Source organism: Carcharodon carcharias, chromosome 1 (assembly GCF_017639515.1).
Source record: "Carcharodon carcharias isolate sCarCar2 chromosome 1, sCarCar2.pri, whole genome shotgun sequence".
Lineage (NCBI taxonomy): Eukaryota > Metazoa > Chordata > Chondrichthyes > Lamniformes > Lamnidae > Carcharodon > Carcharodon carcharias.
The window spans coordinates 269,726,529-269,749,428 of NC_054467.1; the positions used below are offsets into that span (position 1 = coordinate 269,726,529).

A 22,900-nucleotide genomic window follows, 5' to 3' on the forward strand; every position below is an offset into this window, starting at 1 on the left:
CACACACTGTACCCCATCCAACTCCCCCCCTCCTCACACACACTGTACCCCATCCAACTCCCAACCTCACACACACACTGTACCCATCCAACTCCCCACCCTCACACACACACTGTACCCCATCCAACTCCCCACCCTCTCACACACACTCTGTACCCACATCCAACTCCCACCCTCACACACACACTGTACCCCATCCAACTCCCCACCCTCTCACACACACTGTACCCCATCCAACTCCCCACCCTCACACACACACTGTACCCAACCAACTCCCCACCCTCTCACACACACTGTACCCCATCCAACTCCCCACCCTCTCACACACACTGTACCCCATCCAACTCCCCACCCTCTCACACACACTGTACCCCATCCAACTCCCCACCCTCTCCACACACACTGTACCCCATCCAACTCCCCACCCTCTCACACACACTGTACCCCATCCAACTCCCCACCCTCACACACACACTGTACCCCATCCAACTCCCCACCCTCTCACACACACACTGTACCCCATCCAACTCCCCACCCTCTCACACACACTGTACCCCATCCAACTCCCCACCCTCTCACACACACACTGTACCCCATCCACCTCACCACCCTCCACACACACACTGTACCCCATCCAACTCCCCCCCACAGTGGGTGTTTCTGTACCCCATCCAACTCCCCACCCTCTCACACACACTGTACCCCATCCAACTCCCCACCCTCTCACACACACTGTACCCCATCCAACTCCCCACCCTCTCACACACACAGTACCCCATCCAACTCCCCACCCTCTCACACACACTGTACCCCATCCAACTCCCCACCCTCAAACACACACACTGTACCCCATCCAACTCCCCACCCTCTCACACACACTGTACCCCATCCAACTCCCCACCCTCTCACACACACACTGTACCCCATCCAACTCCCCACCCTCTCACACACACTGTACCCCATCCAACTCCCCACCCTCTCACACACACACTGTACCCCATCCAACACCCCACCCTCTCACACACACTGTACCCCATCCAACTCCCCACCCTCTCACACACACTGTACCCCATCCAACTCCCCACCCTCTCACACACACTGTACCCCATCCAACTGCGTGTTTCTGTGACACACACTGTACCCCATCCAACTCCCCACCCTCTCACACACACTGTACCCCATCCAACTCCCACCCTCTCACACACACAGTGTACCCATCCAGTGGGTGTGTCTCACACACACTGTACCCCATCCAACTCCCCACCCTGTGTCACACACTGTACCCCATCCAACTCCCCACCCTGTTCACACACACTGTACCCCATCCAACCCCCCACTCACTCTCACACACTGTACCCCATCCAACTCAGTGGGTGTCTCACACACAGTGGTACCCCATCCAACTCCCACCCTGTCACACACACTGTGTCAGTGGGTCCAACTCCCACCCTCTCACTGTGTCACTGTACCCCATCCAACTCCCCACCCTCTGTCACAGTGGGTGTACCCCATCCAACTCCCACCCTCACACACACACTGTCCCCCATCCAACTCCCCACCCTCTCACTGTGACACTGTACCCTCATCCAACTCCCCACCCTCTCACAACACACTGTACCCCATCCAACTCCCCACCCTCTCACACACACTGTACCCCATCCAACTCCCCACCTCTCACACACACTGTACCCCATCCAACTCCCCACCCTCTCTCACCACACTGTACCCCATCCAACTCCCCACCCTGTTTCACACACACTGTACCCCATGTCAACTCCCCACCCTGTGTCACACAGTGTGTCCCATGTCAAGTGTGTCTGTCACACACACTGTACCCTGTCCAGTCCCCACCCTCTCACACACACTGTACCCCAGTCCAACTCTGTGACAGTGGGTGTGTCTGTGACAGTGTGTGTCATGTCAGTGGGTGTTTCTGTGACAGTGGGTGTACCCCATCCAGTGGGTGTTTCTGTGTCAGTGGGTGTGTACCCCATGTTTCTGTGACAGTGGGTGTACACACAGTACCCCATGAACTCCCCACCCTCTCACACACACAGTGTGTCCCATCCAACTCCCCACCCTCTCACACACACTGTTTGTCAGTGAACTGTGTCAGTGGGTCTCACACACACAGTGTGTGTCTCCAACACCCCACCCTCTGTCAGTGGGTGTACTGTGTCCAGTCCCCACTCTCACACACACAGTGTTTCATCCAACTCCCACCCTCACACACACTGTACCCCATCCAACTGTGTCAGTTCTGTGTCACACACTGTGTCCCATCCAACTCCCCACCTTGTCACACACAGTGTGTCCCATCCAGTGGGTGTTCTGTGTCAGTGGGTGTTTCTGTGACAGTGGGTGTTTCTGTGTCAGTTGGTGTTTCTGTGTCAGTGGGTGTTTCTGTGTCAGTGGGTGTTTCTGTGACAGTGGGTGTGTCTGTGTCAGTGGGTGTGTCTGTGTCAGTGGGTGTGTCTGTGTCAGTGGGTGTTTCTGTGACAGTGGGTGTGTCTGCGACAGTGGGTGTTTCTGTGACAGTGGGTGCGTCTCTGTCAGTGGGTGTGTCTGTGTCAGTGGGTTTTTCTGTGAGAGTGGGTGTGTCTGTGACAGTGGGTGTTTCTGTGTCAGTGGGTGTGTCTGTGTCAGTGGGTTTTTCTGTGAGAGTGGGTGTGTATGTGAAAGTGGGTGTGTCTGTGTCAGTGGGTGTTTCTGTGACAGTGGGTGTGTCTGTGACAGTGGGTGTTTCTGTGACAGTGGGTGCGTCTCTGTCAGTGGGTGTGTCTGTGACAGTGGGTGTTTCTGTGACAGTGGGTGTGTCTGTGTCAGTGGGTGTGTCTGTGTCAGTGGGTGTGTCTGTGTCAGTGGGTGTTTCTGTGTCAGTGGGTGTTTCTGTGACAGTTGGTGTTTCTGTGTCAGTGGGTGTATCTGTGACAGTGGGTGTATCTGTGACAGTGGGTGTGTGTGTGTCAGTGGGTGTTTCTGTGTCAGTGGGTTTTTCAGTGACAGTGATTGTTTCTGTGTCAGTGGGTGTTTCTGTGACAGTGGGTGTTTCTGTGTCAGTGGGTGTGTCTGTGTCAGTGGGTGTGTCTGTGTCAGTGGGTGTGTCTGTGACAGTGGGTGTGTCTGTGTCAGTGGGTGTGTCTGTGACAGTGGGTGTGTCTGTGTCAGTGGGTGTTTCTGTGTCAGTGGGTGTATCTGTGACAGTGGGTTTGTCTATGTCAGTGGGTGTTTCTGTGTCAGTGGGTGTGTCTGTGTCAGTGGGTGTATCTGTGTCAGTGGGTGTTTCTGTGTCAGTGGGTGTTTCTGTGTCAGTGGGTGTTTCTGTGACAGTGGGTGTGTCTGTGACAGTGGATGTGTCTGTGTCAGTAGATGTTTCTGTGACAGTGGTTTTTTCTGTGTCAGTGGGTTTATCTGTGACAGTGGGTGTGTTTGTGTCAGTGGGTGTTTCTGTGACAGTGGGTGTGTCTGTGTCAGTGGTTGTTTCTGTGACAGTGGGTGTTTCTGTGACAGTGGGTGTTTCTGTGACAGTGGGTGTATCTGTGACAGTGGGTGTTGTGTGTCAGTGGGTGTTTCTGTGACAGTGGGTGTGTCTGTGTCAGTGGGTGTGTCTGTGACAGTGCGTGTTTCTGTGACAGTGGGTGTGTCTGTGTCAGTGGGTGTTTATGTGTCAGTGTGAGTTTCTGTGACAGTGGGTGTGTCTGTGTCAGTGAGTGTGTCTGTGACAGTGCTTCCTTCTGTGACAGTGGGTGTGTCTGTGTCAGTGGGTGTGTCTGTGACAGTGGGTATTTCTGTGACAGTGAGTGTGTCTGTGTCATTGGGTGTTTCTGTGACAGTGGGCGTTTCTGTGTCAGTGGGTGTTTCTGTGTCAGTGGGTGTTTCTGTGTCAGTGGGTGTTTCTGTGACAGTGGGTGTGTCTGTGTCAGTGGGTGTTCCTGTGTCAGTGGGTGTTTCTGTGTCAGTTGGTATTTCTGTGTCAGTGGGTGTTTCTGTGTCAGTGGGTGTGTCTGTGACAGTGGGTGTGTCTGTGACGGTGGGTGTGTCTGTGTCAGTGGGTGTGTCTGTGACAGTGGGTGTTTCGGTGACAGTGGGTGTGTCTGTGTCTCTGGGTGTTTCTGTGACAGTGGGTGTTTCTGTGTCAGTGGGTGTGTCTGTGTCAGTGGGTGTTTCTGTGACAGTGGGTGTGTCTGTGACAGCGTGTGTTTCTGTGTCAGTTGGTTTATCTGTGACAGTGGGTGTGTTTGTGTCACTGGGTGTTTCTGTGACAGTGGGTGTGTCTGTGTCATTGGGTGTTTCTGTGTCAGTGGTTGTTTCTGTGTCAGTGAGTGTGTGTGTGTCAGTGGGTGTTTTTGTGTCAGTGGGTGTGTCTGTGACAGTGGGTGTGTGTGTGTCAGTGAGTGTGTCTGTGTCAGTGCTTCTTTCTGTGACAGTGGGTGTGTCTGTGTCAGTGGGTGTGTCTGTGACAGTGGGTGTGTCTGTGTCAGTGGGTGTTTCTGTGACAGTGGGTGTGTCTGTGTCAGTGGGTGTGTCTGTGTCAGTGGGTTTTTCTGTGAGAGTGGGTGTGTATGTGAAAGTGGGTGTGTCTGTGTCAGTGGGTGTTTCTGTGACAGTGGGTGTGTCTGTGACAGTGGGTGTTTCTGTGACAGTGGGTGCGTCTCTGTCAGTGGGTGTGTCTGTGTCAGTGGGTTTTTCAGTGACAGTGATTGTTTCTGTGTCAGTGGGTGTTTCTGTGACAGTTGGTGTTTCTGTGTCAGTGGGTGTATCTGTGACAGTGGGTGTATCTGTGACAGTGGGTGTGTGTGTGTCAGTGGGTGTTTCTGTGTCAGTGGGTTTTTCAGTGACAGTTGGTGTTTCTGTGTCAGTGGGTGTATCTGTGTCAGTGGTTGTTTCTGTGTCAGTGGGTGTGTCTGTGTCAGTGGGTGTGTCTGTGACAGTTGGTGTTTCTGTGTCAGTGGGTGTATCTGTGTCAGTGGTTGTTTCTGTGTCAGTGGGTGTTTCTGTGACAGTGGGTGTGTCTGTGTCAGTGGGTGTGTCTGTGACAGTGGGTGTTTCTGTGTCAGTGGGTGTATCTGTGACAGTTGGTGTTTCTGTGACAGTTGGTGTTTCTGTGTCAGTGGGTGTTTCTGTGACAGTGGGTGTGTCTGTGACAGTGGGTGTGTCTGTGACAGTGGGTGTGTCTGTGACAGTGGGTGTTTCTGTGACAGTGGGTGTGTCTGTGTCAGTGGGTGTTACTGTGTCAGTGGGTGTGTCTGTGTCAGTTGGTGTTTCTGTGTCAGTGGGTGTGTCTGTGACAGTGGATGTGTCTGTGTCCGTGGGTTTTTCTGTGACAGTGGTTGTTTCTGTGTCAGTGGGTTTATCTGTGACAGTGGGTGTGTTTGTGTCAGTGGGTGTTTCTGTGACAGTGGGTTTTTCTGTCACAGTGGCTGTTGCTGTGACAGTGGGTGTGTCTGTGTCAGTGGGTGTTTCTGTGACAGTGGGTGTGTCTGTGACAGTGGATGTGTCTGTGTCCGTGGGTTTTTCTGTGACAGTGGTTGTTTCTGTGTCAGTGGGTTTATCTGTGACAGTGGGTGTGTTTGTGTCAGTGGGTGTTTCTGTGACAGTGGGTGTGTCTGTGTCATTGGGTGTTTCTGTGTCAGTGGTTGTTTCTGTGTCAGTGGGTGTTTCTGTGACAGTGGGTGTTTCTGTGTCACTGGGTTTGTGTGTGTCAGTGGGTGTTTTTGTGTCAGTGGGTGTGTCTGTGACAGTGGGTGTGTCTGTGTCAGTGAGTGTGTCTGTGTCAGTGAGTGTGTCTGTGTCAGTGCTTCTTTCTGTGACAGTGGGTGTGTCTGTGTCAGTGGGTGTTTCTGTGTCAGTGGGTGTTTCTGTGTCAGTTGGTATTTCTGTGTCAGTGGGTGTTTTTGTGACAGTGGGTGTTTCTGTGACTGTGGGTGTGTCTGTGACAGTGGGTGTTTCTGTGACAGTGGGTGTTTCTGTGACAGTGGGTGCGTCTCTGTCAATGGGTGTGTCTGTGTCAGTGGGTGTGTCTGTGTTAGTGAGTGTGTCTCTGTCAGTGGGTTTTTCTGTGACAGTGGGTGTGTCTGTGTCAGTGGGTGTTTCTCTGTCAGTTGGTGTTTCTGTGTCAGTGGGTGTGTCTGTGTCAGTGGGTGTTTCTGTGAGAGTGGGTGTGTCTGTGTCAGTGGGTGCTACTGTGTCAGTGGGTTTTTCTGTCACAGTGGGTGTTGCTGTGACAGTGGGTGTGTCTGTGACAGTGGGTGTGTCTGTGACAGTGGGTGTGTCTGTGTTAGTGAGTGTGTCTCTGTCAGTGGGTTTTTCTGTGACAGTGGGTGTGTCTGTGTCAGTGGGTGTTTCTCTGTCAGTGGGTGTTTCTGTGTCAGTGGGTGTTTCTGTGACAGTGGGTGCGTCTGTGACAGTGGATTTGTCTGTGTCCGTGGGTTTTTCTGTGACAGTGGTTGTTTCTGTGTCAGTGGGTTTATCTGTGACAGTGGGTGTGTTTGTGTCAGTGGGTGTTTCTGTGACAGTGGGTGTGTCTGTGTCATTGGGTGTTTCTGTGTCAGTGGTTGTTTCTGTGTCAGTGGGTGTTTCTGTGACAGTGGGTGTTTCTGTGTCACTGGGTGTGTGTGTGTCAGTGGGTGTTTTTGTGTCAGTGGGTGTGTCTGTGACAGTGGGTGTGTCTGTGTCAGTGAGTGTGTCTGTGTCAGTGCTTCTTTCTGTGACAGTGGGTGTGTCTGTGTCAGTGGGTGTTTCTGTGTCAGTGGGTGTTTCTGTGTCAGTTGGTATTTCTGTGTCATTGGGTGTTTCTGTGTCAGTGGGTGTTTCTGTGACTGTGGGTGTGTCTGTGACAGTGGGTGTTTCTGTGACAGTGGGTGTTTCTGTGTCAGAGGGTGTCTCTGTGTTAGTGGGTTTTTCTGTGACTGTGGGTGTTCCTTTGACAGTTGGTGTGTCTGTGTCAGTGGTTGTGTCTTTGTTAGTGGGTGTTTCTGTGACTGTGGGTGTTTCTGTGACAGTGGGTATGTCTGTGTCAGTGGGTTTTTCTGTGTCTGTTGGTGGGTCTGTGACAGTGGGTGTTTCTGTGACAGTGTGTGTGTCTGTGTCAGTGCGTGTGTCTGTGACGGTTGGTGTGTCTGTGTCAGTGGGTGTGTCTGTGACAGTGGGTGTTTCTGTGACAGTGGGTGTGTCTGTGACACTGGGTGTTTCTGTGACAGTGGGTGTTTCTGTGTCAGTGGGTGTGTCTGTGTCAGTGGGTGTTTCTGTGACAGTGGGTTTGTCTGTGACAGTGGGTGTGTCTGTGTCAGTGGGTGTGTCTGTGACAGTGGGTGTGTCTGTGTCAGTGGGTGTGTCTGTGTCAGTGGGTTTTTCTGTGAGAGTGGGTGTGTATGTGAAAGTGGGTGTGTCTGTGTCAGTGGGTGTTTCTGTGTCAGTGGGTGTGTCTGTGTCAGTGGGTTTTTCAGTGACAGTGATTTTGTGTGTGTCAGAGGGTGTTTCTGTGACAGTGGGCGTTTCTGTGTCAGTAGTTGTTTCTGTGTCAGTGGGTGTTTCTGTGTCAGTTGGTGTTTCTTTGTCAGTGGGTGTTTCTGTGTCAGTGGGTGTTTCTGTGACAGTTGGTGTTTCTGTGACAGTTGGTGTTTCTGTGTCAGTGGGTGTTTCTGTGACAGTTGGTGTTTCTGTGACAGTTGGTGTTTCTGTGTCAGTGGGTGTTTCTGTGACAGTTGGTGTTTCTGTGACAGTTGGTGTATCTGTGACAGTTGGTGTTTCTGTGACAGTTGGTGGTTCTGTGTCAGTGGGTGTTTCTGTGACAGTTGGTGTTTCTGTGACAGTTGGTGTTTCTGTGTCAGTGGGTGTATCTGTGACAGTTGGTGTTTCTGTGTCAGTGGGTGTATCTGTGACAGTTGGTGTATCTGTGACAGTTGGTGTTTCTGTGACAGTTGGTGTTTCTGTGTCAGTGGGTGTATCTGTGACAGTTGGTGTTTCTGTGTCAGTGGGTGTGTCTGTGTCAGTGGGTGTTGCTGTGACCGTGGGTGTGTCTGTGTCAGTGGGTGTGTCTGTGTCAGTGGGTGTTTCTGTGACTGTGGGTGTGTCTGTGTCAGTGGGTGTGTCTGTGTTAGTGGGTGTTTCTGTGACTGTGGGTGTGTCTGTGTCAGTGGGTGTGTCTGTGACAGTGGGTGTTTCTGTGTCAGTGGGTGTGTCTGTGTCAGTGGGTGTGTCTGTGACAGTGGGTGTGTCTGTGACAGTGGGTGTGTCTGTGTCAGTGGGTGTTTCTGTGTCAGTGGGTGTATCTGTGACAGTGGGTTTGTCTATGTCAGTGGGTGTTTCTGTGTCAGTGGGTGTGTCTGTGTCAGTGGGTGTATCTGTGTCAGTGGGTGTTTCTGTGTCAGTGGGTGTTTCTGTGTCAGTGGGTGTTTCTGTGACAGTGGGTGTGTCTGTGACAGTGGATGTGTCTGTGTCAGTAGATGTTTCTGTGACAGTGGTTTTTTCTGTGTCAGTGGGTTTATCTGTGACAGTGGGTGTGTTTGTGTCAGTGGGTGTTTCTGTGACAGTGGGTGTGTCTGTGTCAGTGGGTGTTTCTGTGACAGTGGGTGTTTCTGTGACAGTGGGTGTTTCTGTGACAGTGGGTGTATCTGTGACAGTGGGTGTTGTGTGTCAGTGGGTGTTTCTGTGACAGTGGGTGTGTCTGTGTCATTGGGTGTTTCTGTGACAGTGGGTGTTTCTGTGTCAGTGGGTGTGTGTGTGTCAGTGGGTGTTTTTGTGTCAGTGGGTGTGTCTGTGACAGTGGGTGTGTCTGTGTCAGTGAGTGTGTCTGTGTCAGTGCTTCCTTCTGTGACAGTGGGTGTGTCTGTGTCAGTGGGTGTTGTGTGTCAGTGGGTGTTTCTGTGACAGTGGGTGTGTCTGTGTCATTGGGTGTTTCTGTGACAGTGGGTGTTTCTGTGTCAGTGGGTGTTTCTGTGTCAGTGGGTGTTTCTGTGTCAGTGAGTGTTTCTGTGACAGTGGGTGTGTCTGTGTCAGTGGGTGTTCCTGTGTCAGTGGGTGTTTCTGTGTCAGTTGGTATTTCTGTGTCAGTGGGTGTTTCTGTGTCAGTGGGTGTGTCTGTGACAGTGGGTGTGTCTGTGACGGTGGGTGTGTCTGTGTCAGTGGGTGTGTCTGTGACAGTGGGTGTTTCGGTGACAGTGGGTGTGTCTGTGTCTCTGGGTGTTTCTGTGACAGTGGGTGTTTCTGTGTCAGTGGGTGTGTCTGTGTCAGTGGGTGTTTCTGTGACAGTGGGTGTGTCTGTGACAGCGTGTGTTTCTGTGTCAGTTGGTTTATCTGTGACAGTGGGTGTGTTTGTGTCACTGGGTGTTTCTGTGACAGTGGGTGTGTCTGTGTCATTGGGTGTTTCTGTGTCAGTGGTTGTTTCTGTGTCAGTGAGTGTGTGTGTGTCAGTGGGTGTTTTTGTGTCAGTGGGTGTGTCTGTGACAGTGGGTGTGTTTGTGTCAGTGAGTGTGTCTGTGTCAGTGCTTCTTTCTGTGACAGTGGGTGTGTCTGTGTCAGTGGGTGTGTCTGTGACAGTGGGTGTGTCTGTGCCAGTGGGTGTTTCTATGACAGTGGGTGTTTCTCTGTTAGTGGGTGTGTCTGTGTCAGTGGGTTTTTCTGTGAGAGTGGGTGTGTATGTGAAAGTGGGTGTGTCTGTGTCAGTGGGTGTTTCTGTGACAGTGGGTGTGTCTGTGACAGTGGGTGTTTCTGTGACAGTGGGTGCGTCTCTGTCAGTGGGTGTGTCTGTGTCAGTGGGTTTTTCAGTGACAGTGATTGTTTCTGTGTCAGTGGGTGTTTCTGTGACAGTTGGTGTTTCTGTGTCAGTGGGTGTATCTGTGACAGTGGGTGTATCTGTGACAGTGGGTGTGTGTGTGTCAGTGGGTGTTTCTGTGTCAGTGGGTTTTTCTGTGACAGTTGGTGTTTCTGTGTCAGTGGGTGTATCTGTGTCAGTGGGTGTTTCTGTGTCAGTGGGTGTGTCTGTGTCAGTGGGTGTGTCTGTGACAGTGGGTGTTTCTGTGTCAGTGGTTGTTTCTGTGTCAGTGGTTGTTTCTGTGTCAGTGGGTGTTTCTGTGACAGTGGGTGTGTCTGTGTCAGTGGGTGTGTCTGTGACAGTGGGTGTTTCTGTGTCAGTGGGTGTATCTGTGACAGTTGGTGTTTCTGTGACAGTTGGTGTTTCTGTGTCAGTGGGTGTTTCTGTGACAGTGGGTGTGTCTGTGACAGTGGGTGTTTCTGTGACAGTGGGTGTGTCTGTGTCAGTGGGTGTTACTGTGTCAGTGGGTGTGTCTGTGTCAGTTGGTGTTTCTGTGTCAGTGGGTGTGTCTGTGACAGTGGATGTGTCTGTGTCCGTGGGTTTTTCTGTGACAGTGGTTGTTTCTGTGTCAGTGGGTTTATCTGTGACAGTGGGTGTGTTTGTGTCAGTGGGTGTTTCTGTGACAGTGGGTTTTTCTGTCACAGTGGCTGTTGCTGTGACAGTGGGTGTGTCTGTGTCAGTGGGTGTTTCTGTGACAGTGGGTGTGTCTGTGACAGTGGATGTGTCTGTGTCCGTGGGTTTTTCTGTGTCAGTGGGTGTTTCTGTGTCAGTGGGTTTATCTGTGACAGTGGGTGTGTTTGTGTCAGTGGGTGTTTCTGTGACAGTGGGTGTGTCTGTGTCATTGGGTGTTTCTGTGTCAGTGGTTGTTTCTGTGTCAGTGGGTGTTTCTGTGACAGTGGGTGTTTCTGTGTCACTGGGTTTGTGTGTGTCAGTGGGTGTTTTTGTGTCAGTGGGTGTGTCTGTGACAGTGGGTGTGTCTGTGTCAGTGAGTGTGTCTGTGTCAGTGAGTGTGTCTGTGTCAGTGCTTCTTTCTGTGACAGTGGGTGTGTCTGTGTCAGTGGGTGTTTCTGTGTCAGTGGGTGTTTCTGTGTCAGTTGGTATTTCTGTGTCAGTGGGTGTTTTTGTGACAGTGGGTGTTTCTGTGACTGTGGGTGTGTCTGTGACAGTGGGTGTTTCTGTGACAGTGGGTGTTTCTGTGACAGTGGGTGCGTCTCTGTCAATGGGTGTGTCTGTGTCAGTGGGTGTGTCTGTGTTAGTGAGTGTGTCTCTGTCAGTGGGTTTTTCTGTGACAGTGGGTGTGTCTGTGTCAGTGGGTGTTTCTCTGTCAGTTGGTGTTTCTGTGTCAGTGGGTGTGTCTGTGTCAGTGGGTGTTTCTGTGAGAGTGGGTGTGTCTGTGTCAGTGGGTGCTACTGTGTCAGTGGGTTTTTCTGTCACAGTGGGTGTTGCTGTGACAGTGGGTGTGTCTGTGACAGTGGGTGTGTCTGTGACAGTGGGTGTGTCTGTGTTAGTGAGTGTGTCTCTGTCAGTGGGTTTTTCTGTGACAGTGGGTGTGTCTGTGTCAGTGGGTGTTTCTCTGTCAGTGGGTGTTTCTGTGTCAGTGGGTGTTTCTGTGACAGTGGGTGCGTCTGTGACAGTGGATTTGTCTGTGTCCGTGGGTTTTTCTGTGACAGTGGTTGTTTCTGTGTCAGTGGGTTTATCTGTGACAGTGGGTGTGTTTGTGTCAGTGGGTGTTTCTGTGACAGTGGGTGTGTCTGTGTCATTGGGTGTTTCTGTGTCAGTGGTTGTTTCTGTGTCAGTGGGTGTTTCTGTGACAGTGGGTGTTTCTGTGTCACTGGGTGTGTGTGTGTCAGTGGGTGTTTTTGTGTCAGTGGGTGTGTCTGTGACAGTGGGTGTGTCTGTGTCAGTGAGTGTGTCTGTGTCAGTGCTTCTTTCTGTGACAGTGGGTGTGTCTGTGTCAGTGGGTGTTTCTGTGTCAGTGGGTGTTTCTGTGTCAGTTGGTATTTCTGTGTCATTGGGTGTTTCTGTGTCAGTGGGTGTTTCTGTGACTGTGGGTGTGTCTGTGACAGTGGGTGTTTCTGTGACAGTGGGTGTTTCTGTGTCAGAGGGTGTCTCTGTGTTAGTGGGTTTTTCTGTGACTGTGGGTGTTCCTTTGACAGTTGGTGTGTCTGTGTCAGTGGTTGTGTCTTTGTTAGTGGGTGTTTCTGTGACTGTGGGTGTTTCTGTGACAGTGGGTATGTCTGTGTCAGTGGGTTTTTCTGTGTCTGTTGGTGGGTCTGTGACAGTGGGTGTTTCTGTGACAGTGTGTGTGTCTGTGTCAGTGCGTGTGTCTGTGACGGTTGGTGTGTCTGTGTCAGTGGGTGTGTCTGTGACAGTGGGTGTTTCTGTGACAGTGGGTGTGTCTGTGACACTGGGTGTTTCTGTGACAGTGGGTGTTTCTGTGTCAGTGGGTGTGTCTGTGTCAGTGGGTGTTTCTGTGACAGTGGGTTTGTCTGTGACAGTGGGTGTGTCTGTGTCAGTGGGTGTGTCTGTGACAGTGGGTGTGTCTGTGTCAGTGGGTGTGTCTGTGTCAGTGGGTTTTTCTGTGAGAGTGGGTGTGTATGTGAAAGTGGGTGTGTCTGTGTCAGTGGGTGTTTCTGTGTCAGTGGGTGTGTCTGTGTCAGTGGGTTTTTCAGTGACAGTGATTGTTTCTTTGTCAGTGGGTTTATCTGTGTCAGTGATTTTGTGTGTGTCAGAGGGTGTTTCTGTGACAGTGGGCGTTTCTGTGTCAGTAGTTGTTTCTGTGTCAGTGGGTGTTTCTGTGTCAGTTGGTGTTTCTTTGTCAGTGGGTGTTTCTGTGTCAGTGGGTGTTTCTGTGACAGTTGGTGTTTCTGTGACAGTTGGTGTTTCTGTGTCAGTGGGTGTTTCTGTGACAGTTGGTGTTTCTGTGACAGTTGGTGTTTCTGTGTCAGTGGGTGTTTCTGTGACAGTTGGTGTTTCTGTGACAGTTGGTGTATCTGTGACAGTTGGTGTTTCTGTGACAGTTGGTGTTTCTGTGTCAGTGGGTGTTTCTGTGACAGTTGGTGTTTCTGTGACAGTTGGTGTTTCTGTGACAGTTGGTGTATCTGTGACAGTTGGTGTTTCTGTGTCAGTGGGTGTATCTGTGACAGTTGGTGTTTCTGTGACAGTTGGTGTTTCTGTGACAGTTGGTGTTTCTGTGTCAGTGGGTGTATCTGTGACAGTTGGTGTTTCTGTGTCAGTGGGTGTGTCTGTGTCAGTGGGTGTTGCTGTGACCGTGGGTGTGTCTGTGTCAGTGGGTGTGTCTGTGTCAGTGGGTGTTTCTGTGACTGTGGGTGTGTCTGTGTCAGTGGGTGTGTCTGTGTTAGTGGGTGTTTCTGTGACTGTGGGTGTGTCTGTGTCAGTGGGTGTGTCTGTGACAGTGGGTGTTTCTGTGTCAGTGGGTGTGTCTGTGTCAGTGGGTGTTTCTGTGACTGTGGGTGTTTCTGTGTCAGTGGGTGTGTCTGTGTCAGTGGGTGTGTCTGTGACTGTGGGTGTGTCTGTGTCAGTGGGTGTGTTTGTGTCAGTGGGTGTTTCTGTGACTGTGGGTGTTTCTGTGTCAGTGGGTGTGTCTGTGTTAGTGGGTGTTTCTGTGACTGTGGGTGTGTCTGTGTCAGTGGGTGTGTCTGTGACAGTGGGTGTTTCTGTGTCAGTGGGTGTGTCTGTGTTAGTGGGTGTTTCTGTGACTGTGGGTTTGTCTGTGAAAGTGGGTGTGTCTGTGTCAATGGTTGTTTCTGTGACTGTGGGTTTGTCTGTGACAGTGAGTGTGTCTGTGTCAGTGGGTGTGTCTGTGTCAGTGGGTGTGTCTGTGACAGTGGGTGTTTCTGTGACAGTGAGTGTGTCTGTGTCAGTGGGTGTGTCTGTGACAGTGGATGTTTCTGTGACAGTTGGTGTTTCTGTGTCAGTGGGTGTGTCTGTGTCAGTGGGTGTATCTGTGACAGTTGGTGTTTCTGTGACAGTTGGTGTTTCTGTGACAGTGGGTGTGTCTGTGACAGTTGGTGTTTCTGTGTCAGTGGGTGTTTCTGTGAGAGTGGGTGTGTCTGTGTCAGTGGGTGTTTCTGTGTCAGTGGTTGTTTCTGTGTCAGTGGGTGTTTCTGTGAGAGTGGGTGTTTCTGTGTCAGTGGTTGTTTCTGTGTCAGTGGGTTTTTCTGTCACAGTGGGTGTTGCTGTGACCGTGGGTGTGTATGAGTCAGTGGGTGTTTTTGTGTCAGTGGGTGTGTCTGTGTCAGTGGGTGTTTCTGTGACAGTGGGTGTGTCTGTGTTAGTGAGTGTGTCTCTGTCAGTGGGTGTGTCTGTGTCAGTGGGTGTTTCTGTGACAGTGGGTGTTTCTGTGTTATTGGGTGTTTCTGTGTCAGTGGGTGTGTCTGTGACAGTGGGTGTGTCTGTGTCAGTGGGTGTGTCTGTGTCAGTGGGTGTGTCTGTGTTATTGGGTGTTTCTGTGTCAGTGGGTGTGTCTGTGACAGTGGGTGTGTCTGTGTCAGTGGGTGTGTCTGTGTCAGTGGGTGTGTCTGTGACAGTGGGTGTGTCTGTGACAGTGGGTATGTCTGTGTCAGTGGGTGTGTCTGTGTCAGTGGGTGTGTCTGTGACAGTGGATGTTTCTGTGACAGTGGGTGTGTCTGTGTCAGTGGGTGTGTCTGTGTCAGTGGGTGTGTCTGTTTCAGTGGGTGTTTCTGTGACAGTGGGTGTGTCTGTGTCAGTGGGTGTTTCTGTGACAGTGGATGTCTCTGTGTCAGTGGGTGTGTCTGAGTCAGTGGGTGTTTCTGTGTCAGCGGGTGTTTCTGTGACAGTGGGTGTTTCTGTGTCAGTGGGTGTGTCTGTGTCAGTGGGTGTATCTGTGACTGTGGGTGTGTCTGTGACAGTGGGTGTGTCTGTGACAGTGCGTGTTTCTGTGTCAGTGGGTGTGTCTGTGTCAGTGGGTGTTTCTGTGACAGTGGGTGTGTCTGTGACAGTGGGTGTGTCTGTGTCAGTGGGTGTTTCTGTGTCAGTGGGTGTGTCTGTGTCAGTGGGTGTTTCTGTGTCAGTGGGTGTGTCTGTGTCAGTGGGTGTGTCTGTGACGGTTGGTGTGTCTGTATCAGTGGGTGTGTCTGTGACAGTGGGTGTTTCTGTGACAGTGGGTGTGTCTGTGTCAGTGTGTGTTTCTGTGTCAGTGGGTGTGTCTGTGTCACTGGGTGTTTCTGTGACAGTGGGTGTTTCTGTGTCAGTGTGTGTGTCTGTGTCAGTGGGTGTTTCTGTGACAGTGGGTGTGTCTGTGACAGTGGGTGTGTCTGTGTCAGTGGGTGTTTCTGTGACAGTGGGTGTGTCTGTGTCAGTGGGTGTGTCTGTGTCAGTGGGTGTTTCTGTGACAGTGGGTGTGTCTGTGACAGTGGGTGTGTCTGTGTCAGTGGGTGTTTCTGTGTCAGTGGGTGTGTCTGTGTCAGTGGGTGTGTATGTGAAAGTGGGTGTGTCTGTGTCAGTGGGTGTTTCTGTGACAGTGGGTGTGTCTGTGACAGTGGATGTGTCTGTGTCCGTGGGTGTTTCTGTGTCAGTGGTTGTTTCTGTGTCAGTGGGATTTTCTGTCACAGTGGGTGTTGCTGTGACAGTGGGTGTGTGTGAGTCAGTGGGTGTTTCTGTGACTGTGGGTGTGTCTGTGACTGTGGGTGTTTCTGTGTCAGTGGGTGTTTCTGTGACTGTGGGTGTGTCTGTGACTGTGGGTGTTTCTGTGACTGTGGGTGTTTCTGTGACTGTGGGTGTGTCTGTGACTGTGGGTGTTTCTGTGACAGTGGGTGTTTCTGTGACTGTGGGTGTTTCTGTGTCAGTGGGTGTGTCTGTGTTATTGGGTGTTTCTGTGACTGTGGGTGTTTCTGTGACAGTGGGTGTGTCTGTTTCAGTGGGTGTGTCTGTGTTAGTGGGTGTTTCTGTGACTGTGGGTGTGTCTGTGAAAGTGGGTGTGTCTGTGTCAGTGGTTGTTTCTGTGACTTTGGGTGTGTCTGTGACAGTGGGTGTTTCTGTGACAGTGGGTGTTGTGTGTCAGTGGGTGTTTCTGTGACAGTGGGTTTGTCTGTGTCAGTGGTTGTTTCTGTGACTTTGGGTGTGTCTGTGACAGTGGGTGTTTCTGTGACAGTGGGTGTTGTGTGTCAGTGGGTGTTTCTGTGACAGTGGGTGTTTCTGTGTCAGTGGGTGTGTGTGTGTCAGTGGGTGTGTCTGTGTCAGTGGGTGTGTCTGTGACAGTGGATGTTTCTGTGACAGTGGGTGTGTCTGTGTCAGTGGGTGTTTCTGTGACAGTGGATGTCTCTGTGTCAGTGGGTGTTTCTGTGTCACTGGGTGTGTCTGTGTCAGTGGGTGTGTCTGAGTCAGTGGGTGTGTCTGTGTCAGTGGGTGTGTCTGTGTCAGTGGGTGTGTCTGTGTTAGTGGGTGTTTCTGTCACATTGGGTGTTTCTGTGTCAGTGGGTGTGTCTGTGTCAGTGGGTGTGTCTGTGTCAGTGGGTGTGTCTGTGCCATTGGGTGTTTCTGTGTCAGTCGTTGTGTCTGTGACGGTTGTTGTCTCTGTGTCAGTTGGTGTTTCTGTGACAGTGGTTGTGTCTCTGTCAGTGCGTGTTTCTGTGACAGTGGATTTTTCTGTGTCAGTGGTGTGTCTTGACAGTGGGTGTGGTTGTGTCAGTGGGTGTCTATGTGTCAGTGGGTGTCTATGTGTCAGTGGGTGTTTCTGTGTCAGTGGGTGTTTCTGTGACAGTGGGTGTGTTTGTGTCAGTGGGTGTGTCTGTGACAGTGGGTGTGTCTGTGTCAGTGGGTGTTTCTGTGTCAGTTGGTGTTTCTGTGTCAGTGGGTGTGTCTGTGACAGTGGGTGTGTCTGTGTCAATGGGTGTGTCTGTGTCACTGGGTGTTTCTGTGACATTGGGTTTTTCTGTGACAGTGGGTATTTCTGTGTCAGTGGGTGTTTCTGTGACAGTGGGTTTTTCTTTGACAGTGGGTGTTTCAATGTCAGTTGGTGTTTCAGTGTCAGTGGGTGTGTCTGTGACAGTGGGTGTTTCTGTGACAGTGGGTGTTTCTGTGACATTGGGTGTTTCTGTGACATTGGGTGTTTCTGTGTCAGTGGGTGTTTCTGTGTCAGTTGGTGTTTCTGTGACAGTGGTGTGTCTGTGTCAATGGGTGTGTCTGTGTCACTGGGTGTTTCTGTGACATTGGGTTTTTCTGTGACAGTGAGTTTTTCTGTGTCAGTGGGCGTGTCTGTGTCAGTGGGTGTGTCTGTGACAGTGGGTGTGTCTGTGACAGTGGGTGTGTCTGTGTCAGTGGGTGTGTCTGTGACAGTGGGTGTTTCTGTGTCAGTGGGTGTGTCTGTGACGGTTGTTGTCTCTGTGTCAGTTGGTGTTTCTGTGACAGTGGTTGTGTCTGTGTCAGTGGGTGTTTCTGTGTCAGTGGGTGTGTCTGTGACAGTGGGTGTGGTTGTGTCAATGGGTGTGTCTGTGACAGTGGGTGTGTCTGTTTCAGTGTGTGTTTCTGTGTCAGTGGGTGTTTCTGTGTCAGTGGGTGTTTCTGTGACAGTGGGTGTGTCTGTGGCAGTGGGTGTGTCTGTGTCAGTGGGTGTTTCTGTGTCAGTGGGTGTTTCTTTGGCAGTGGGTGTGTCTGTGTCAGTGGGTGTGTCTGTGTCAGTGGGTGTTTCTGTGTCAGTGGGTGTTTCTTTGACAGTGGGTGTGTCTGTGTCAGTGGGTGTTTCTATCACATTGCGTGTTTCTGTGTCAGTGGGTGTGTCTGTGTCAGTGGGTGTGTCTGTGTCAGTGGGTGTGTTGTGACAGTGGGTGTTTCTGTGACATTAGGTCTTTCTGTGACAGTGGGTGTGTCTGTGACAGAGGGTGTGTCTGTGTCAGTGGATGTTTCTGTGTCAGTGGGTGTGTCTGTGCCAGTGGGTGTTTCTGTGTCAGTCGTTGTGTCTGTGACGATTGTTGTGTCTGTGTCAGTGGGTGTTTCTGTGACAGTGGGTGTGTCTGTGTCAGTGGGTGTTTCTGTGACAGTGAGTGTTTCTGTGACAGTGGGTGTTTCTGTGTCAGTGGGTGTGTCTGTGACAGTGGGTGTGTTTGTGTCAATGGGTGTGTCTGTGACAGTGGGTGTGTCTGTGTCAGTGGGTGTCTCTGTGTCAGTGGGTGTCTCTGTGTCAGTGGGTGTCTCTGTGTCAGTGGGTGTTTCTGTGTCAGTGGGTGTTTCTGTGACAGTGGGTGTTTCTGTGTCAGTGGGTGTGTCTGTGTCAGTGGGTGTTTCTGTGTCAGTGGGTGTTTCTGTGACAGTGGGTGTGTCTGTGTCAGTGGGTGTTTCTGTGTCAGTGGGTGTTTCTGTGACAGTGGTTGTGTCTGTGACAGTGGGTGTTTCTGTGACAGTGGGTGTTTCTGTGTCAGTTGGTGTTTCTGTGTCAGTTGGTGTTTATGTGTCAGTGGGTGTGTCTGTGTCAGTTGGTGTTTCTGTGTCAGTGGGTGTTTCTGTGACAGTGGGTGTGTCTGTGACTGTGGGTGTTTCTGTGTCAGTGGGTGTATCTGTGACAGTTGGTGTTTCTGTGTCAGTGGGTGTGTCTGTGACAGTGGGTGTTTCTGTGACATTGGGTTTTTCTGTGACATTGGGTGTGTCTGTGACAGTGGGTGTGCCTTTGTCAGTGTTTCTGTCTGTATCAGTGGGTGTTTCTGTGTCAGTGGGTGTGTCTGTGACACTGGGTGTTTTTGTTTCAGTGGGTGTGTCTGTGACAGTGGGTGTTTCTGTGTCAGTGGGTGTGTCTGTGTCAGTGGGTGTTTCTGTGTCAGTGGGTGTGTCAGTTTCAGTGGGTGTGTCTGTGTCAGTGGGTGTGTCTGTGACAGTGGGTTTGTCTGTGTCAGTGCATGTGTCTGTGTCAGTGGGTGTGTCTGTGACAGTGGGTGTGTCTTTGTCAATGGGTGTGTCTTTGACAGTGGGTGTTTCTGTGTCAGTGGGTGTGTCTGTGACCGTGGGTGTGTCTGTGTCAGTGGGCGTTTCTGTGTCAATGTCTGTTTCTGTGACAGTGGGTGTGTCTGTGTCAGTGGGCGTTTCTGTGTCAATGTCTGTTTCTGTGACAGTGGGTGTGTCTGTGTCAGTGGGTGTGTTTGTAACAGTGGGTGTTTCTGTTTCAGTGGGTGTGTCTTTGTCAGTGGGTATGTCTGTGTCAGTGGGTTTGTCTGTGTCAGTGGGTGTTTCTGTGTCAGTGGGTTTGTCTGTGTCAGTGGGTGTTTCTGTGACAGTGGGTGTTTCTGTGTCAGTGGGTGTGTCTGTGACAGTGGGTGTTTCTGTGTCAGTGGGTGTGTCTGTGACAGTGGGTGTGTCTCTGTCAGTGGCTATGTCTGTGTCAGTGGGTGTGTCTGTGACAGTGGGTGTTTCTGTGTCAGTGGGTGTGTCTGTGTTAGTTGGTGTGTCTGTGTCAGTGGGTGTTTCTGTGTCACTGGGTGTGTCTGTGTCAGTAGGTGTTTCTGTGTCAGTGGCTATGTCTGTGTCAGTGGGTGTGTCTGTGTCAGTGGGTGTTTCTGTGTCAGTGGGTGCGTCTGTGTCAGTGGGTGTTTCTGTGTCAGTGGGTGTGTCTGTGTCAGTGGGTGTATCTGTGACAGTGGGTGTGTCTGTGACAGTGGGTGTGTCTGTGTCAGTGGGTGTTTCTGTAACAGTGGGTGTTTCAGTAACAGTGAGCATTTCATGCCCAGTGGCTGACCCTGTGACAGTGGGTCTGTCTGTGTCAGTGGGTGTTTCTCTGTCTTTGGGTGTTTCTTTAACAGTGGGTGTTTCTGTAACAGTGAGCATTTCATGCCCAGTGGCTGACCCTGTGACAGTGGGTGTCTCTGTGTCAGTGGGTGTTTCTGTGCCAGTGAGTCCTTCTCTGTCAATGGGTCTTTCCTTGCCAGTGGCTGATCCTGTTCTAGTGGTATTTCTGTGCCAGTGGTGCTTCAGTGCCTGTGGGAATTTCTATGCCAGTGGGTGTTTATGTGCCAGTGGGAACATGTGTGCCAGTGGGAGTGCCTGTGCCAGTAATGGTGTGTGCCAGTGGGAGTGCCTGTGCCAGTAATGGTGTGTGCCAGTGGGTGTCAGTGCCACTGAGTGAGTCTGTACCAGTAGGAGATTCTGTGTCAGTGTTTGCCAGTGCCAGTCAGGGAATGATGTTAAAGCACCCTCTGTGCCAGTGGGGATGTATTCTTGCTCTCTGGGTTCCCTGGGCTCCTCGTTGCTGTTGCTGATTTGTCGGTTTATGTTTTACAGACTCTGCGATGAACAGAAAGAAAACAAGGGAACTGGTGAAGGAGACGATGACTGTGGTGAAGAGAAAAGTGAAGAAGCTGCAGAACAGAGAGAAAGCAAAGGAAGGTGTGTTAATACTGTGGGATCTTCCTCAGCAGAGAATGAGGGAGCAGAGAGTTCCTGGAGAACATTGCAATATTCACACCAACAGGTCAACATAAGTCACTCCCGCCTCAGCTTTCTGTTCTCATTAAGGCCAAATATCTTGACCTCCATACCATCCCTCAACTGGGGTTATTGATGAGCTGTGCTAGTTTCAATGAGTTACTAGTTTCAAGGGTGATAACATGGAGCTGATTGTGTACTGGGATTGTCACTGGGCTGGTAACCCAGAGACCCAGGGTCATTCTCTGGGGACCCAGGTTCCAATCGGCAGATGGTGGAATTTCAATTCAATAAAAATCTGGAATTAAAACTCTGATGGTGCCCATGAAACCATTGTCAATTGTTCTGGTTCACAAGGAAACCTGCTGTCCTTCCCTGGTCTACATGTGACTCCAGACCCTCTGAAATGGCTGAACAAGCCACTCAGCTGTAACAAAGTCACAAAAACAGGATGAAACTGGACAGACCACCCGGCATTGACCTAGGCAACAGAAACAAGAACAGCAATCTCAGCCCTCTTGACCGTGCAAAGTCCTCCTTACTAACATGTGGAGGCTAGAGCCAAAATTGGGAGAGCTGTCTCACAGACTAGTCAAGCAACAGCCTGACATAGTCATCCTCGCGGAATCATACCTTACAGATAATGTCCCAGACACCACCATCACCATCCCTGGGTATGTCCTGTCCCACCGGCTGGACAGACCCAGCAGAGGTGGGGGCACAGTGGTATACAGGCAGGAGGGAGTTGCCCTGGGAGTCCTCAACATCAACTCTGGGTCCCATGAAGTCTCATGGCACCAGGTCAAACATGGGCAAGGAAACCTCCTGCTGATTACCACGTACCGCCCTCCCTCAGCTGATGAATCAGTGCCCCTCCATGTTGAACACCACTTGGAGGAAGCACTGAGGGAGGCGAGGGTGCAGAATGTTCTCTGGGTGGGGACTTCAATGTCCATCACCAAGAGTGTCTCAATAGCACAACTACTGACCAAGCTGGCTGAGTCCTAAATGACAAAGCTGCTCGACTGGGTCTGCAGCAAGTGATGAGGGAATCAACAAGAGGGAAAAACATACTTCATAACTCATCCCCAAAATATCCCCATCCTCAATGATGGAGGAGCCCAGCACATCAATGCAAAAGATAAGGCTGAAGCATTCGCAACAATCTTTAGCCAGAAGTGTCGAGTGGATGATCCATCTCAGCCTCCTCCGGAGGTCCCCAGCATTACAGATGCCAGTCATCAGCCAATTCGATTCACTCCACGTGATATCAAGAAACGGCTGAAGGCACTGGATACTGCAAAGGCTATGGGCTCTGACAATATTCCAGCAATAGTACTGAAGACTTGTGCTCCAGAACTTGCCGCGCGCCCTAGCCAAGCTGTTCCAGTACAGCTACAACACTGGCCTCTACCCGGCTATGTGGAAAATTGCCCAGGTATGTCCTGTACACAAACAGCAGGACAAATCCAACCCGGCCAATTACCACCCCCTCAGTCTACTCTCCATCATCAGTAAAGTAATGGAAGGGGCCATCAATAATGCTATCAAGCAGCACCTGCTTAGCAATAACCTGCTCACTGATGCCCAGTTTGGGTTCCGCCAGGGCCACTCAGCTCCTGACCTCATTACAGCCTTGGTTCAAACATGGACAAAAGAGCTGACCTCATGAGGTCAGGTGAGAGTGACTGCCCTTCACATCAAGGCAGCATTTGACCGAGTGTGGCATCAAGGAGCCCAAGTAAAACTAGAGTCAATGGGGATCGGGGGGGAAACTCTCCACTGGTTGGAGTCATACCCAGCACAAAGGAAGATGGTTGTGGTTGTTGGAGGTCAGTCATCTCAGCTCCAGGTCATCACTGCAGGAGTTCCTCAGGTTAATGTCCTCGGCCCAACCATCTTCAGCTGCTTCATCAATGACCTTCCTTCCATCATAAGGTCAGAAGTGGGGATGTTCGCTGATGATTGCACAATGTTCAGCACCATTCACGACTCCTCAGATACTGAATCAGTCCATGTCCAAATGCAGCGAGACCTGGACAATATCCAGGCTTGGGCTGACAAGTGACAAGTAACATTCACACCACACAAGTGTCAGGCAATGACCATCTCCAACAAGAGAGAATCCAAACATCATCCCTTGATGTTCCAGGGCATTAGCATCACTGAATCCCCCACTATCAACATCCTGGGGGTTCCCATTGACCAGAAACTGAACTGGACTAACCATATAAATACTGTGGATACAAGAGCAGGTCAGAGGCTGGGAATCCTGCGATGAGTAACTCACCTCCTGACTCCCTAAAGCCTGTCCACCATCTACAAGGCACAAGTCAGGAGTGTGATGGAATTCTCCCCACTTGCCTGGATGAGTGCAGCCTCAACAACACTCAAGAAGCTGGACACTGTCCAGGACAAAGCAGCTGCTTGATTGGCACCACATCCACAAACATTCACTCCCTCCACCACCGACACACAGTAGCAGCAGCGTGTGTACCATCTACAAGATGCACTGCAGGAATTCACCAAGGCTCCTTCGACAGCACCTTCCAAACCCACGACCACTACCATCTAGAAGGACAAGGGCAGCAGATAGATGGGAACATCACCACCTGGAAGTTCCCCTCCAAGCCACTCACCATCCTGACTTGGAAATATATCACCATTCCTTCACTGTCACTGGGTCAAAATCCTGGAACTCCC

The 22,900-nt window shown here is 51.1% G+C and overlaps 1 protein-coding gene across 1 annotated transcript in view; it reads left to right on the plus strand.

Annotated features, from left to right (window-relative positions):
- Window positions 1-22,900, plus strand: part of LOC121283107 (probable carboxypeptidase X1) — a 1,354,098-nt gene that overhangs the window by 182,490 nt on the left and 1,148,708 nt on the right. Inside the window, exon 2 of the mRNA XM_041197221.1 lies at window positions 20,054-20,158. Within this exon, the coding sequence (XP_041053155.1) occupies window positions 20,054-20,158 (105 nt within the window). The remainder of the gene's footprint in view (window positions 1-20,053; window positions 20,159-22,900) is intronic.